Consider the following 17,065-nt stretch of genomic DNA (forward strand, 5'->3'; position numbering starts at 1 on the left):
GAAGTGGGCATGGAGTGAGCTGAGGTTGGAAGCTGGCAGTGCCCCTCGCCCCTCCACCACTGCACCCCAGGGTGTGCTCTGTTTCCCCCTTCTCCCTGCCTGCCCACCCACCCACCTGCCTGAGCTGAGGGAGGGGAAAGTGTTAGGGAAAGCCCCACGAGGCGTGCCTGCTGGCTGTCAGGTACTCCATGTCTTCTCTCAACACATTCTCTCTCACTCAGCCCCCAGCCAGCTTCCTCCACAGTGGCATTGAGGGCTTCCCCCCTCCCCGGCTGGCCAGCATGTGTGTGACCCTCAGAGGGGCACCACTGCCCTCACCCCCCCCCCCCACTCCCTCCTGAGAGCAGGCACAGAGATGCACTCCTCCCCCATTCTCAATCTGCCCCACCAACCCCTTCCCCGCATCCCCCCCGACACACCTACCTGCTGGGGCGTGTGTTTGTCTGTGCCTGTGGGGGGGTGCTGGGGGGGCTGTTGTGGGGGGAGTAAGGGGTATGAGCAGGACTGGGGGGGAGTGAGGGGCACTAGCAAAGTTGGGGGGGAGGCATAGAGGGCCTTTAATTTTTATCACAGATTTTGGATTTTTTAATCAGAGAATTTGTGATGATTTTTTATCAGGGAAAACCAGGATCCCTGGGTATGAGAGAGGACTACATTAGTAGGAGCAGCTAATTGGCAGCAGAATTGCAGGAAAAGGCTAGCTTAATTAGTAGAACATCAAGACCATTAAAAAGGAGAGAGAGTCACTAACACCTATGGAATGAAGAGTTGAGAAGGAATCTGGTAGAATTAATGAGTCGTTAATTCAACTGATGCTCTTGCACCACTGATGAGCAGGTCTTTTTTTTTTCAAACTTTGGATGGAGGAGAAATCAAAGGGGAGTGCAAACGCACTAGTGCACCTCTAAAATTGCCCCTGCCAATTGCTATGATAATGGAGAATTCTTCAAATAAAAATTGGTCTAAAATTATGCTGTTATAAAACTACTATGAATATCTTCTTGCAGGCCCTCAGAAGAACATCATGATGATCCCAGTGTGACAATGGGAGATCTTCAGTCAGATGATGAGATCATGAACAGCTCTGATGAAGATGATGACACGAACTCTGATTCCAGCAAAGGGGAACTTGATCCTCAAGATAAGCAGGTGTCTGATTTTTTTTAAAACTATCTGTATTTACTATTTTTTAGTTTCCCAGAGCTTGAAAAGGCTTTGTTTGATATCGCTATGTAAGATGCTTAAGAAATATATTTCTGTTTAAATATAAGGATTTTTTCTTTTCTCTTCTTTTTTTTTTTCCTTTTGATAAGTTAGCAATATTTATCTTTTTAAAACTTCAAATTTGCTCTGGATTTGCAAGTCTTGGATGTGTTAACGTGTGCTTTCTTCATAAGGTCATAAAAGAGTGTGCACTGCCTGGTCTATTAGTTCATTCTTGATACCTCTTTAAGTCTGTGTGAAACAGGCAGGCTTGACTGGCTTTATTTGCATGTATCAAATTGCACCATTAATAAAATATCAATTTCATGGGCCTTCAGGATTCTGCTTGGTGCACTGGAAAACACTTGAAACTGCTGACCAAGATTGGGGGGAACCAGTGAATGGGGGGCTAGACCTGCTATGGCCAGTCCAAAAGCAGCTCAGCAATTTGAAGGGGTAGGGGTAAATAAAACTATTATAGAGCTGAAACACTTCTACACTGTGTTGAGAAAATGGCTACTTTAATAACTTCTGTTTTTCCAGGCAACACTTAAATTAATATGTCCTGCCACATGTATTTTTCAAATAAGTTAACTGTTTTTGCTGCATGTGTAGTGTAGACACTGTCTTTCTGGCACTGAGGGAATAAAGCATCCTGCCTCTTAACTGGTTTTCAGCTTGTGCTTTCCTGTAGCTTGAAACACCAGCTCCCTGTATTGGAATTAGTGTTGAATCCCTATTTCTCGGTTCTAACAGCAAGCTTTGGCCCTCAGTCATAGCCTTTCCTGCTTGTATCTACTCCTCATGAAGCAGATGACATTAAAGAGGTTTTTACTTGTCTACTGATTTTATTTTGCTGGATTATTATTCATTTAAACTTCTCAATTCACTGGCGCAGTACAGTGTTTATTTTGTGGATTCATTAGAAGAACTTTTTGGAGGCATTTTATTTGTAGGCATTCTAGTGGGCCTGTTCTGCTTTAAGTGTCCTAGTGTAAGCCACTAATTTGCATCAAGGGCCTGGTTTCTCCTAGCTTCTCTGTGTACTGGATAGGATAGTTTACAAGACCCCTCCCTGCACTTCAGTCCCATATAGTTCTTGTCTGTTGTTCCTCCTTCAAGCCGAAGGTGTTCTGGTAGTGTAATTACTCTCTCTTTAAATCAAATGAGCATCTGGGGTATTGTCCATCTCTCACCCTTTTGTGGATGACCTTTATCTTCTCTCATAAGCATTAGAAGCTCCCTTCAGCCTTCCAGTGTAGTCTGGCCTCTGTTTGCCTTCTGACCTGCTGGGATTACTGTTTCTTCACCACCTTCCAAGTGAACTATCCCTTTGCTCCACAGTGGAATATTATGGGACAGGATTGATACAGATTTTATGTTGTTAGAAGAAAAAAGTTTAAGTAGGTAAAACCTTGTAACAAGTTTGAATTTCCTACTAGTGCTCTGAACTCTGATTTTAGGGAATCAACATTTCTCTGGAGAAATGTTTGGGAAGGGAGAAAGAGGAACAGTTTGTTTTGATGGAAATGATTAGAATTAAGTGCATTTGTATAAGCTAACTCTTCTTGATAAAAAATCTTTTGCAAAAGTTTGAGAGAGATTTCTAGGAATGCAGAGTTGGAGCACGTATTTGTTATGAGACTTCTCATATTTCATTGAATGTTAGCTGGCTGTGGTGCAGCTCAGAACGGGTGGCTGAACCATCTGTTTTTTAACTTGCTTCAGCTGGCCTATGCTGGCCTATGGCACATGGATTTGACAGCTGGAGATTAACTTTACTAGCAATCTGCTGCTCACCTAAAATTTTGCTCACAATTTTTGCAGCTGTAGAGGAAAAGGAAATTATCTTTACATCAGTGATCAGCTGTTTAGTTATTTTTGTTTTTCTTTGCAGACATCCAGACTTAAGTTTATGCTTTTTATCCAGTATAGTGGGTACACTAAATGTTTCTTCAAATACAATGACTGAGGAAGAATGCCTCACTTTTCAGTTGAGAAAAATCAAGAGTCAAAACTTTGAATCCTATGCTTGACTAAAAAAACACCAAGGGGGACTTCAGCATTAGTTGTCATGAGAAGCTTTATTCCAAATGGGGTCAGAAATGATGGGCAGTGGTATCTTATTTTGAACTTTAATTTGCGTTGGTATTTTACAGTTGCATCATTTAAAAAAAAATTATATTTCATTTGTTAGTTACCTAGTGTTGGCAACACATGCTTTGTTGATTCTCTTTTCCATCAAGATATAGAAAGTTTTGTACCATCGTCTTGTCTGAACTAATGTAGTTTTAATGATGAACTGGCCTTATGGCAAATACACATATAACTTGTATCAATGGCAGACAGACCTAGAATTTCACTCTTAGCCCATGGACAGATGTACATTTGAGACACTCCGAATTCTGCTCCGGTTTGGTGTGCTTCAAATTCGGAATGCTTCAGGATATGGACAAACATTCAGCCAGAGTGCTTTTGAATCGCTGCAGTGGCCTGCAGTGATGTGCTCTTTGGTCGGGGGAGGGTGACAAAAGTGTTGCTTGGTTATTTAGGTCTGCCCCCAGACCCAGGCAGTTGGGAGGAAGAGTCAGATTTACAGCCGATGCATGCTTTCTTGTGCATTCAGGCTCTGGTCTCCCAGTTCCAAGCATAAAGTGCCATATACAGGGTCATACTCTCCAACCCCGAAACTGGAGAGGGGTTCAGTTGCATGGGTCTTGGACTCCAGAGATTGCTAAGGATGGCAGTATGCTTCCCACTAGAACTGGGAGATCCTGTTTAGTCTCTACTGTTCTTTTGTCCCCTATCAAACCAGGAGATTAGAGGCAGGTCAGGTTACTTCTCTCCAGCCCCGGTGTTGGAGAAAGGAATTCCTTGAATGATTCCTTGCGTGAGATTGTCAAGGATGACAGAGTGCACAGGACAGCACTCATTGGCTGTTCACCTGACCTGGCTTCAGCCCCTCCCCCTGTATGCAGGGGGAAGGGCAGAGCACTGTGGGATGCTGAGGGACCCATCAGCTCTCCTGTTGCACTCTGACTGTCCAGACATTCCAGGAAGTGTTTAAAAAAAATTTTAAAAAGCACTGCAAAGATGTTCCTCATTTTTTTTAAGGATCACTTCGAAGTATTACAGCATGTCTGCATGCTTGCAGTTTGGAGCACTTCAAGCATTACATCCGTCCAGAGCCTTAATGTCTTCTTTCAAAGGGGTATTTCATTTTTAGGCCTGCCTGTCAGTATCATGGATGCTACAATTTGATTTTAAGCTCTCAAGAACTATATGCTGGTTTCTGTTTAAAGGAGAGCTAGGCATGAGGTGGTAGTGTTCAGATAGTTTATACCTGTGGAACAATGGTCTACATACAATGCTACTGATTCCAATGAAGTGTGGAGCCAGGGGGAGCGCACTGGCGCAGTTGGATGCCCCTTTGATTTCTGAGCTGCTTGGCAGCAGTAGCATTTCTAGCTGGGCAGCAGTGAGAACACGAATAGACTTCCTGGCTCATGAAAATCTACCTGATTTCTTCTAAATTCATTCCACAAGTGTTAACAACCCTCCTTTTTAATAGTTTTAACGTTCCACTAATCAAGCTAGCCTTTCTTCTGCAATTTAGCTGCCAGTTAGCTGCTTCTGATAATGTAGCTCCTATTTCACAGCCCTGCAGACTATATTTTTAACTGAATAGTATACTCTCAGTCCCTAACATAGTAATAAAACTTCTAGTTGCTTTTTACCTGGAGAAGAAATTGTTGTGTTATGCAAGATGTTGAACCACATCTGCATTGGGCACATCTACATGTGACTCTACATCGCCATAGCAATGCTCTACAACGATGTAGCACCCATAGTTGTCTGCACATGACTAACATTACTTCACCATAATGGCGTGCTCCCCCATTATAGCATGCTGCTATGGCAAAGTGGCTGCAAAAAAAACCTGTGCGCTGCACATACGATGCAATACAGGTAGTTACTGCACCTTCCTTTGGTACTTCCAAAAAAAGTACTAAAGCATGGCGCAGTGTTGCTGTAGGGCAAAGTGTAGACCTGCCCATTGTAACTTGCAAAAATTGCTTGGAGGTTCAAAATTTAACCCCTCAGATAGTCACAGTTTTGTTACCTGTTATTTCAGTGGTTCTCAACCTTTTTAGACTCAAGGCACCCCTCCATAGATTTATGAATTGGGCAGCACCCCATTTCAAACACTAATTTATGTATTATAACGCTAACCTCCTTGCAGAGGGTCTAGGCAGCAGAGGCTGAGGAGCCTGAACCTCCATTTATTTCCTCATACCTTTTCTCTTTATCTCCTCATTCTGAAAAGTGTCTCCTAGTACCCCAGAGTGCCATGACACTCTGGTTGTGAATCCCCTGTTCTATCTCTTCTGCTTGCTTACTGCATTAGGTAATGCCTTGTGACACCAGAATAATAAATGTGTAGTATATGGTTTTAATGCCGTATGATGTTGAAAGTACATAGCCTGGAATAAAAATGTACAGCATGATAATCACATTACTATCCTTTCTTTGGCATAGTGCTGAAGCAGGAAAAAAAAGAAATAATGTTGCCATCTTATTTTTAAAACAATTAGCAAATTTATATCAGTGGAATGATATCTAAGGTTAACAAGAATTTATTACCTGTACTTTATTGCAACAGTGAATATGATTCCACCAGAACTTCAGATGGCTGTTTGTTCTATAGGTTACATATTTGATTATTTATGATTTATTAATCCACATCACTTCTTCCTCCACACCCTATTTTAATTGAACCTGAATATATAATAGATATAGTCCCAGCCAGTAACTGGGACTGGCACTTGGCAAACTAGAACTGCTAATTTCTTTTTTTATATGACACACACAATTAGGTTGCATATAAACATCGTTCTGTCATTTCGCCCTTCCCATCTATTTGTTTACTATACCTATGTCCTGCACCATGTTAAAATTTTGGCCCTAATCCAATAAATTGCTTTGTTCAAATGGATATCTTCACTTATGTAGCTTCTTTGGGGCTCCATGGAAATTCAGGGTCCATCTTTGTGCTGTAGCTTGCATGGCTTATAGTACTGGTTTCCCACCCATGGCCTTTATGCTGCGAATTTTTTTTAGTAGGAGATTTGGGAGTTGGGGGTAAAAACATTGAATTTGAGGCGTTACTTGCTTGAAACTGATCTTTGTTACATGTGTGTTGTGAGCACAGAATAATGTTATCGTTTTATTTGCAGAGTAAGGCAGCTGAAAAGAAAACAAAAGTTTACCATATCGCTAAAGAGATCATGAGCTCAGAAAAAGTGTAAGTGTCAGTTCTGAACTTGATACTTATTTTGATTTATTTCAGTACAACAGTTCAAATGTAATGGTTTGCTTTTTGTTGCTTTTCAAACAGGTTTGTGGATGTGCTAAAGCTCTTGCACATTGTGAGTATCTAGCAACATTTGTTCTGTTTAATGTTAAACCTGTATGTTGTAGTCTAGTGAACTTCATTTCCCTTAACATTTCCTCATGTAAAGCAACCTATTAAAACATATTACATGGTAGTGTAAGAATTACTGAAAAATTCCTAGCACTTTTCCATAAGTAGACTAGATAAATATATTAATGTTCCTCTCCCTACTCCCCCGTGCCATGATGCAAATGCAGATTTTAATTTAATAGAAGTCTGACTGAATAATAATATATAGTTAATCATTTTAATTTTGGGTAGTATGGCAATAAACATTTTTCTTTTGTAAGAATGTTTCATAAAACTCAATAGCTTTTATTATATACTCCATATATAAAATTACTTATTCATTAGATTATTTTCCCTAGGCTTTTATACTTCATTTGCTACTGTCAAATTGTATGTTTAGAACTCCAGGTATTCAAATTGCCTTACCTGGGTATAACAGAAGTCTATATAGTACCAATGTCCAAGGATGGAGATGTGCAAATTAATATTTATTCAAGTCCAGCTAGTGCCATTGTGTATAATCTTTACCTTGTATGCCAGATATGAAACAATCATATTTTAGGGGTGTCTGTTGTAGCCGTATTGATCTAAGCACATAGGCAGACAAGATTAAGTGGGTAACTGTGATATCTTTTATTAGACCAACTGAATAGTTGGAAAAAATGTTCTTTGAAAGCTCTTGGGCACAGGTATCCTTCTTCAGGCATTTGGAGAGTCTGCTGGTGTTCTCTCGGGGGTCAAATAGAAACTTAAGCCAATATGCCAAATGCAAGTCTGTGAAAATGCAAATACATGGCAGGGAAGATCGGAGGGGATACGAGTTAATGGGTGTAAGACAGGTAGGTGGGGGGGGGGAATAAAAGAGGAGACTGTCCACAGGTGATGAAATGTTAACTGGTAAAATGTAGAGAGGTTACTTGGTTATTGGATGGCAGGCAGATTGTAATGTGCCATAAGTCCAGTGTCTATATTTAGTCCATGATTTTTTGTGTCTGGTAGATTTATGAAGTGAAGTTTGTAGGCTTGTCTAGGAAAGGTATTTTGTAAATTCCCTTTGAGGATTAAAACTGAGAGATTGGGGAGAGTGGTTGTCTTGTGAGAAATATGCACTCACAGGTAATAGAGTATTTTTATTTGATAGATTTTTGGTGTGCATTCGTTCTGGTACACAGTGGTTCGTTTTTTCCTATGTAGTTTCTATCAGAGCATTCAGTGCACTGGATTAGATGTATTACATTTCTGGAGGTGCAGGGGTAAGATCCAGGTCTAGTGATGATTCTGTTGTGGGAGTGGTAGAGATGTGTTGGCAGGCTTTACATTTCTTATTCCAGTAACTGGAATTATATCACATTATAAACCTGCCAGCCATCCAGTAATCCCAGGTAACCTCTCTACATTTTACTGGTTACAGTCCCTTCTTTTGTTTCCTGCTTCCCCTGCTCCCCCTCCCCCCCCAAGCTATCTGTCTCTCCCCCATTAACTCCTATCCCCTCTGATCTTCCTGGCCATGCAGTTGCATTTTCACAGCCTGCATTTTGCCTATTGGCTTAAGCTTCTATTTAACTATAGAGAGAACAATGGCAGACTCTCCCTATGCCTGAAGAAGGGTGCCTGTTCCTGAAAGCTTGCAAATAATTTTTTTTTTCCAACTATTCAGTTGGTTTAATAAAAGATATCACAGTTACCCAAATAACCTGGTCTGCCAGCAAAACAATTGGGTATTGTAAAAACAACGACAAAAGATGAAAGGAATAGTAGTACCTAATGAGGAGTTTATATTTCCATTGGCATATGATTTGGGTGTCTAACGCATTGGAAGACCATATAGCCAAAGTGTTAAGAATAGATTGTGTAAGCAAGTACATTGATGAATAAAATGTTTTAAATCAGAGCAGTGTACTGATAATACAGTTTCTTATCATCATTACATTATCCTTACCTTCATGTTTTTCCAGTCAGCATGTTGAGTACAGTTTATTTCCCACGGAGGAGAAGTAGTCTTTAACTAATGATTATCTTGTGCAGCACATTCTACCAGATCAGACACAGATGCATTTTTTCCATGCATCCCCTTGAATACAGGAAATGGAAGTATTACTAGAATACCTGTTGACATTTTTTTCTTTCCCTCTTGAGTAATTTTCTTCTTATAATATTAGGATTTGAATTTTAAAAAGTCATAGCAGGCAATGATGGTTAATTTATAAATTGTACTTGCCACTGTACTTTAGTACAAGCCTCAATAATATTAAGTACTGATTGGAACAGAAGAGTTGGACAGACTGAGTTATGGGCTGAGAGTGTTTAAAATAGCCGAACCTTCAGTTATCAGTTTTTAATTGTTTGCCAGCTGTTAAGTACACTTTACGGTGATCACTACTGTCCGTCTCTGTCTCGCTTAACCCATAAACTATTTGAGGTTGTGATTGATTGTACTGTGCCTTGCACAGGGGTGCTGTGATCTTAATGGAGTTTAGCTCTGATTGATTGTAATATAGAAAAACGTGCAATTTAATCTGGAAAATCTGCACTCAGAACAGGGCTCTCTGGGAAACTTTTTTTTTAAATTTTTAATCATTAAAAAGAGAGCCATCATTCCTCTTGGCAGAGTTTATGGGAACTGGTATTGTGTTTAAGTAGAAGAGTACTCCTGAAGGTTTTGAATACTTTTATTTCTTGTATATCACCTGCACCTTTTTCCCCAAAACCAGCTGGGGAAAATTGGGGGTGCACATTATATGCAAGGAAAATGGATTTGCATGGGTCAGGAAATTTGGTGGAGGGGAGTAGTTCTGGGAATTAGTGCTGCCACTGTTCCTTTCCTTCCTCCCCTTTCATACCAAATTTCCATACTCATGGGGATCCCACCACCACCTGTGCACTGAATTGGGCTGATGCACAGGGTTGGTCCATGGCCTGAACCTGGCATGCTGGAGTCCATGACAACACATTTTGGTTCTGGGGCTCTGTGCTGGGTTGGATCTGGCACACAACTGCAGAGCCAAGTACATGACTGGAGCCAGTGTGTGGCCTTGGACTTGGCATGTGAGGTCAGAGCTGGTACATAAGGTCAGTCCCAGCATATGCCCCTGGAGCTGATATGTAGAATCAGATTTGGTACATGGCCCTGGACTGGACATGCCAAGTCCAGTCCAACATGGTTATGGATCCAGCATGTGGTCCCAAATTCGGTGTGTTGGGTTCAACCAGCTTTAGAGCCAGCATGCGGAATCAGACCTGGTGCTTGGCTTAGGGTGTGTATTATATCCAGGGGCATGGTATACATGAGAATATATGGTGTATATTCCAAAGATAGTAAGCTCTTAAAAAATAATTCAGAAAACATGTTCATAGAACTTTGGCATGCCATTCCAGTTCTGACACGCTCCATTGGTTCCTGTTTCAGACTTTCAGAGCCCAGGCTGAGAGTGCTAGGCTAGTAGTTAAAGCCTTGATCCTCTCTACCTCATCACCAGGGATCCGGTTTTTTTGTTTTCTGTAGAAAAATGCTGGTTTTCCTTTTTAAAGGAGAAAATCACAGATTTTTTTCCTTTGAAGGAGAGAAACACAAATTTTCTTCATTGACGCAGGAAACAGCAGGTTTTCTCTTGCAGACTGCCAGCTTTCCGGCCTGCAAGGAGCTCTTTGGGCCTCAGGAGAATGGGGGAAGAGTGAATGGAGGCAGGGGGTGGCACGAGCCTGTGCATATGCACGTGGCTGAGATACAGCCAGGCAGGACAGTGGGAGAAGTTCCAGTAGTTGGATACAGACAAGTCTATGGAATGGGGGTAGGGGTGGAGGGCTGGAGCTTGGGGACTGTTGGGGGTGGGGGAGAAGGGGAGGATGTGTGTGTGTGTGCCTGTGGGTACCTGCTGGCACTGGGGGAAAGAGTCTAGATGCTAGGGCTGGGGCTGTGGCAGGGCAGGGTGGGGTCTGACATAGTGTTCAGCTTGGCCAGTGAGCCCAGATCAGCATTGTTGCTAGGGGGATCTGCTTGGAGGTGCCTGCCCCTCTAGCAGGGAAGGGGGTGGTGGGAAGCTGTGTGGCCAGAAGCACAGGCAGTGGCCAGGGCACCACACTGCCCTACCACTAGGTGGGGCTGGAGCTGAGGATGCAGCATGGCAGAGAGGGCCAGAAGTGTGGTTCTGGCCCGGGCCACGTTGTTGGCAGCTGGAGGAGTGTGAGGGGCTCCAGGCAATCTCCTGCCCGCAGTGACTGTGGCAACCCCTGCTCATGGAGACAGCAGCAGAGTGAGTCCAACTCTGGCACAGGTTGGAAGGAAAAAGAGGAGACAGCAGTGGCACCGCCTTGCCCCAGCCTGGGGCTTTTTCACTGTGCCAAACATACTGGCCATGAGCAGCACCCCTCCCCCCCCCCCACCCCAGGGCAGCGTCTCCCAGTTGCACGTGGCCACCCCTGCCCCTGAGAGCATGGGTACCTCCCCCCAGTGGCTCGGCTACACAGCTCCCTGCCATCCCCAAAGGACACCCCCTACTCCCTTCCCCCACTGGCGTCCTGTCAGTCCGCATGGGGCTGGCTAGGATGGGGGACAGCTAAGGACCCCCTCTGGCAGGGCTGGGGTGGGGGCAAGGGGCTGTGGGTCAGGAGTGAGGGGCACCAGCAGGGCTGTGGGAGGAGGGGGAGGAACTGAGGGTTGGAAGTGAGGGGCACTGGCAGGGCCAGGGGTGGGGGCTGTGGCTTGGGAATGAGGGGCACCAGCATATCAGGGCTGCTCAGTGCCACAGAGTAGCTGGACTCATGTTGTGGTGAGCAAAGGGGGCAGGGGGAGCTCTGGTTTTCTATGATTAAAAAACCAAAATCAAATGCCAAAATATATAGGTATTTAAAATTGATTTTATTATAATGATTGAGGCACTGATAAGCTTCCAGATTGCTTTAAAATTGTAAATATATCAATAAAACACTGTGTTCAGCTGATACATATACATATATGTGTGTGTGTATATACACACACACACACACACACACACACAGAATTCTGTTTCATTTGAATTGTGGGAAAACATGAATTTTGGCTTTTTTTAAATCTAAGAATTGTTGGGGGAGGTTAATCAGAGAATCTGTGATTGTTTAAAAAAAAAAAAAAGAGAAAACTGGTATCCCTGTGAATCATCATCACCCATAATAAAGGCTTTGTACACCAAGTGAGGCCTCGGTTACACCTATGTAATCCTTCTGCCTTTTACCTGTTTGGAATTCAATAAGAAGTATTGTGAATGCACAGAATGGCCCATTCTCCAGTCCACTCAGACTTAACAAAGCTGGCCCAGCAGCATGTTTAGGAATAACAGGTGTTAAAAACATATTTCTGTCACTGTAGTCAACAATTACAACTGAATGTGCGCAGGGAGCAGGCTTGCTGGTTAAGGAGGTGCCATTTTAAAACTGGTGCTTTTTGGATCCCTTAATGTGAAAGAACCAGTAACTGAAGAACTGAAATGTAGGTAAAAGCTGATGATCAGGTGCTGATGAGGCTAATTTTGCACATTTTGTTGCTTATATCACCCACATTGCTTCAGATGGTACTGCTTCTCCAAGCAATTGTAGAGCCCATCTGAGCTCTCCAGAACAAACTATAAGTGCTTAAGAAAAAATGTTTGTGATATTATAAAAAAAAAAAAAAAAATGCTTGGGTTTGAGGCATTTACATAATCTTACAAATTAATCTAAGCATTGCTACTGTTATAAAGGGTACTTCTCGAAATAATGCCCTGTACTGACTGCACACTGACATTCTCTAGTGCATACTCAGTCAGTGGAGTTGTTCTGGGGATGAATGAACCATGAATTGTAATCCCAGCTCCTGTCTCTCTCTTTTTCTCCCATCATAAAATATTTAGGCCAAATGAGTGAGCAGCTTGGCAATATGCATCTTTGTGGGTCAGTTTGTAGCTGGTTTGTAGAGGGGTGTGTGTAAGTGAGGAGAGGATGCAGGAAGTGATTTTCCTTCCCCTAGGGCACTTGCCCAAAAAACAGCTGTCATCTGGCCCAAGGAGTAAGCAAGCTAGCCAACTACTGCCTGAACTGTTCCCTATCGCAGGGAGTCTAAGCCACATACTTCCTGTCTACCAGCAGGGCAGGGACACAGCTCAACATGCATCTTTCACTATCTAGTATGGTGGAGTTCTTTTGCACTGGCAAAATAGCTCCCTCTGCAGGAATCAGTGGGTGCAGGTATGCTTCTTGCTTTTGAGACTTTGTTCAGTCCTGTGCCTGTTCAGATGAACAAAGAAATCTTTTAAACAGAGTCGAGGGCTGTGTCCAGGCAAGCAGAGGTGTGTGCTTGCAGCAGCACAAATAGTAGCAGCATAAATTTGTGCCGCACTACACACCCCTGCATGCGTGCTTTTGTTATTGTTTGTCCCACCTTGGGCAATTTGCCTGTACCTAGCTCCTCCCAGCTCCTGGCAGGGCTCTGTGCTATGGGGAGGGCTGTCTGGGGAGCGGCACATGGAAACAGGGGAGCAGGCAGCCTAGGCTTTCTCATTTCTCCCCCATCTCTGCATACTGCGGAGCCCCTGCGCTGAGGCACGCTGTACCCAAGCCAGTCACATGTATATGAGAGGGAACAAAGGAGAGGTGGAAAGGGAAAGGGAAAGCAAATGAAGGTGCTGGGCTCAGGCATCCCTACAAAATGGTAGATGTGGCAAGAACATACGGTAATAAATATAGACCAAAAAAGCCCAGACACATTAAGTTAGGAATACTTGACCAGACAACAGTACAGCAACAAAGTATTTGTAAGGAATTAAACTACTTGAAGTAACTGAGCTTTCTTGTGATGTATTGGTTACCCTATTGAATAATATCATTTCTGCTATCTCTAAGAGAAATGGATGTCATTAAATTCACCTACTGATGACAGTGAGAGATGTCTTCATTTCACCATAGAGTGAATGCAGTCTGCTTCAGGGAGCAGTTTCTGGCCTCTGGACCATAACTATTTTATTCTTCTTGAAAGGAAAAATAATCCTGTTAAACTGAGATGGCCATATATGTGTTACATATTGAAAAATCTTTTAAAATACAAAGAATGAGTCTTAGAAATCACTTTAACATTGTTGCTGTTTTGCTTCAAACAAAATTCATTTCTGTGGCATTTAAGATAACTGCTTTGATAGAGTTCAGTGAAAACAGATATTTCAGTAGCCATATATTCTAATGTACTTGAAAAGGTGATTGTCAAGTGAGTTTTCTCCTGTGATTTGTATGTGAGCATATCTGATACTGATCACTGAATACCTGCTGTCCATTTATGCGCACATTAATAATGATTTATGTTGTGAAAGTTGTGCCTGCTTTTCTTTGAATAATGTGCAGATTAATTTAGAAGGAAATGAGCTAACACATCCAGTTACTTTTTCTCTTATTCCTGAATTAATGCTTTAGTTAAATGAAAAATTGTCTTTGTCCTGAATAACTTCCATTGTTTTGGAAAGGAAGCTTCACATTTTTCCAGGCTCTGTGCACATGTACATAATGTTAACAAATTGGTGCTTGTTGGATAAATGGTTCTGACAACAGATCCAGTAACCACATTCTTCTCACCCTTTTAACTTTCCTGTTTTTCTCATCCTATTCAGCCGTCGGGCACAGATTTTATGCCTGCAAACTTAAGCTAAATTCAAACTGAACTAGTGTGCAAGTGCTAGGTCATAAATACATTATAATATGCATATTATAACACCTGCACATTACTAATAATGGTTATTAGATCATTGTGGGGGATGTTGTTGAAACTTTACATCTTTATTTGTTTGATTAGCAATCTGGTTCTGCATTGTTTGCAGGCTTCATTTTTATTTTATTTTCTCTTGTTTTCTTTCTGTGGTGCTGTCAGTTTACTTAGTCATGGAGGGGGACTGATGGTTGGATATCTTGATGGGCTGAGTTGGAGTGTTGTTGTTGCCATGATGTTAAAGGAAGTGTGCAAGAGGAAAGGATTTTTTGTGATATCTTTTACTGGACCAGTGTGTAGGTGACGGAGAGATATTAGAACAAGCTTGTATATGCAAGGTTCCCTGAAGAAGAGCATCCAAAGCTTGTCCCACATCTTTTCCAACTATACAATTGGTTCAGTAAAAGGTATCACAGAAAAATACACTTGCCTCTTCATGATTTATTTTACATCACATGATGCATGATCCAGAGCCCATTATATTTAAGGGAGTCTAGATCAGGCCTGTGCAGAATACTGAGATCCCCTACCCCACAAGCTTTGCATGTTATACTAGTAAGGGATATAAATGGTCTTTAACCACAATTAAAACTTCTGTCTTAACTGCTGGATAAGTCTGACTCTGTTCCTCTTCCATTGTCTTGTCAGGGAAGAACCTAGTCTGCTGATTACATTGTATACAAACTAGCTTTTTTGTTCTGTGCCTGATTTAAAAATTCTTTTTTGTCCTAAGACACAAGGTATATTTGTGGGAAGTGAAAAAACTTGTTCTGTTGGCCAAGCTAAAAAAGGAGCATTTATCAGCTAAGCTTAAAAAAAAAGCATATATCAAGCATGTATTATTCCTATGGTAGAGTATGTGTGAGTTAAAATAGTACTGTCTATTTTTTTATGTTAAGTGTTGCAGTTATTGGTACTAAACATAATGCATTTTCTCTGAAACTCTTCAGGATTCCTCATTTGAAGTTTTTAGTCATTGTAATTCCATGTCTCATTTCAGTGTAAGCAATTCCCTGGGGTCAGGAAACCCGATAAGATGCAGCTGGTAGTTAGACTGTGTCACTAGTCTGCGCAGAAGATGTAAAATGAAACATTTCCATGTGAATAAGGCCATCTGTTTTCAACACTAGCACAGTAGTTCTCAACTTATTTCCTTCCCCCATTCACTGACCTCAAAAAACACCTGCAGGTTTTTTTTGCTGCATCCATACCCCATTTCAGAGTTTGTTACCCCAGTGACCACAGAATTAGGTCAAGGCAAGAAAGTATGCTGTGTGCCAGAGTTTTTATACGGCTGTTGCTGGGAGATGATGAAAGGATCAGAAATTAGGTGGATAAGCCCAAAAAAATGGGAGCTGGGTCCTAGAGAAGGGTGCTAGACTGATGTAGCCATAAAGATGGCTGTCAGGCATATTCTCCTTTCCTCCAAAAGCACTTGGCTCCTGTTTGGGGAGGCCATAGAGCAGCGAATCTCAGCCAGGGTGCTGCAGTACCCTGGGGTGCCATAACAGCCTTTGAAGGGTACCACCTAGAAGAGGAGATAAGCAAGATAAGTACAGGCTCTAGTGAGGAGTAAATGTAGGCTCTTTCCTTCCAGAAGGTGACGGGGTAGAAATGCACCTTACAGACTAATTAAAGCAGAGATTCATAACATTTTATGAGCCTGAGCTTACTTCATCAGATGCGGTGAAATGACACGCACAGAGAAGTTTTATCAAAGAGAGAGAGTGATTTGACCATAAAAGAGAGGGGAGGGAGGGAAGGAAGAGGGGGTCAGTCCTGGGAGAGGCAAAGTAATACACTCATACAGACAAAGGGGTCATAAAAACATATCCAGCTATTGGGATAAAAATCTGTAGTCCCATAAAATCCATAGTCCCGTAGTCAAGACCATACTTAATAAAAACAATGCAGTCTGCAAATGATTTCTTGTTTCACTATTGTGCATTCAAGTTGGTTTTTAAAGTTTTTTTGTTTTAGAACAGCTCCTCTGAGGTCAGCAATGGACTATCCAGCGAGGATAAACCGTTTTGCCAGAGACTTGTGTGCCTTTCTGCAACTGGTGTCCGATCAGTGTTCATTCATTCATTTATCCATGTATAGATTGGCCTGACTGTCCAATGTAGGCAGCAGAGGGGAATCATAAGCACATATATATCAGGGGTGGCCAACCTGCAGTACAGGTACTATAAGTGGCCAGGGCAGCCTTAGTATGTGGCAGATCGGGGAGGAAGCACAGTAGCAGATAGGGCAGGGAGCAGAAGGCAAAGCAGCAAGTCAAGCAGTGGAAGGGAATTGGTGTGACCCATAAGGAAGGTGCAGGGCTAATTTGTGGCATGCCTGCCAAGTAGGTTGGCCCTCACTGACATATGACATTGGTAGAAGTGCAGGTGAATGAACTTCGGATATTTATAACCCTTGTTGTTTGGTCTAGTGATGTGGTCTGTATTAATGAAGAGATGCAGCTTGCATCTATAAGCCTTGCAAGGCCTAGTGCTGCTGCCACCTCGTCCTCCTTCACCACTACCTCTACTCCTTTCTCCCCACCCCTCACCGCAGTGCAGGCTCATCCCTGCTAGCTGCTCTGCCTCCTTCCCAGTCCCTCCAAGTAGGTAAGCCAGCCATATAATAAATAATTTAGTTTCTGAAATAGGGTGCTACTCAAGTCCATAAAAGTTATGGAGGGCTGCCTCATCTAA

General features: G+C 42.4%; 1 protein-coding gene across 1 annotated transcript in view; it reads left to right on the forward strand.

Moving 5' to 3' along the window:
- The window catches only part of FGD6 (FYVE, RhoGEF and PH domain containing 6), a 95,595-nt gene that overhangs the window by 39,558 nt on the left and 38,972 nt on the right, over positions 1 to 17,065 (forward strand). The window contains exons 3-5 of the mRNA XM_090042890.1: positions 1,008 to 1,149; positions 6,441 to 6,508; positions 6,602 to 6,632. Coding sequence (XP_089899016.1) covers positions 1,008 to 1,149; positions 6,441 to 6,508; positions 6,602 to 6,632 — 241 coding nt within the window. The remainder of the gene's footprint in view (positions 1 to 1,007; positions 1,150 to 6,440; positions 6,509 to 6,601; positions 6,633 to 17,065) is intronic.

The sequence above is a fragment of the Crocodylus siamensis genome, chromosome 4, assembly GCF_052110815.1.
Source record: "Crocodylus siamensis isolate JL-2025a chromosome 4, ASM5211081v1, whole genome shotgun sequence".
NCBI classification, from domain to species: Eukaryota; Metazoa; Chordata; order Crocodylia; family Crocodylidae; genus Crocodylus; species Crocodylus siamensis.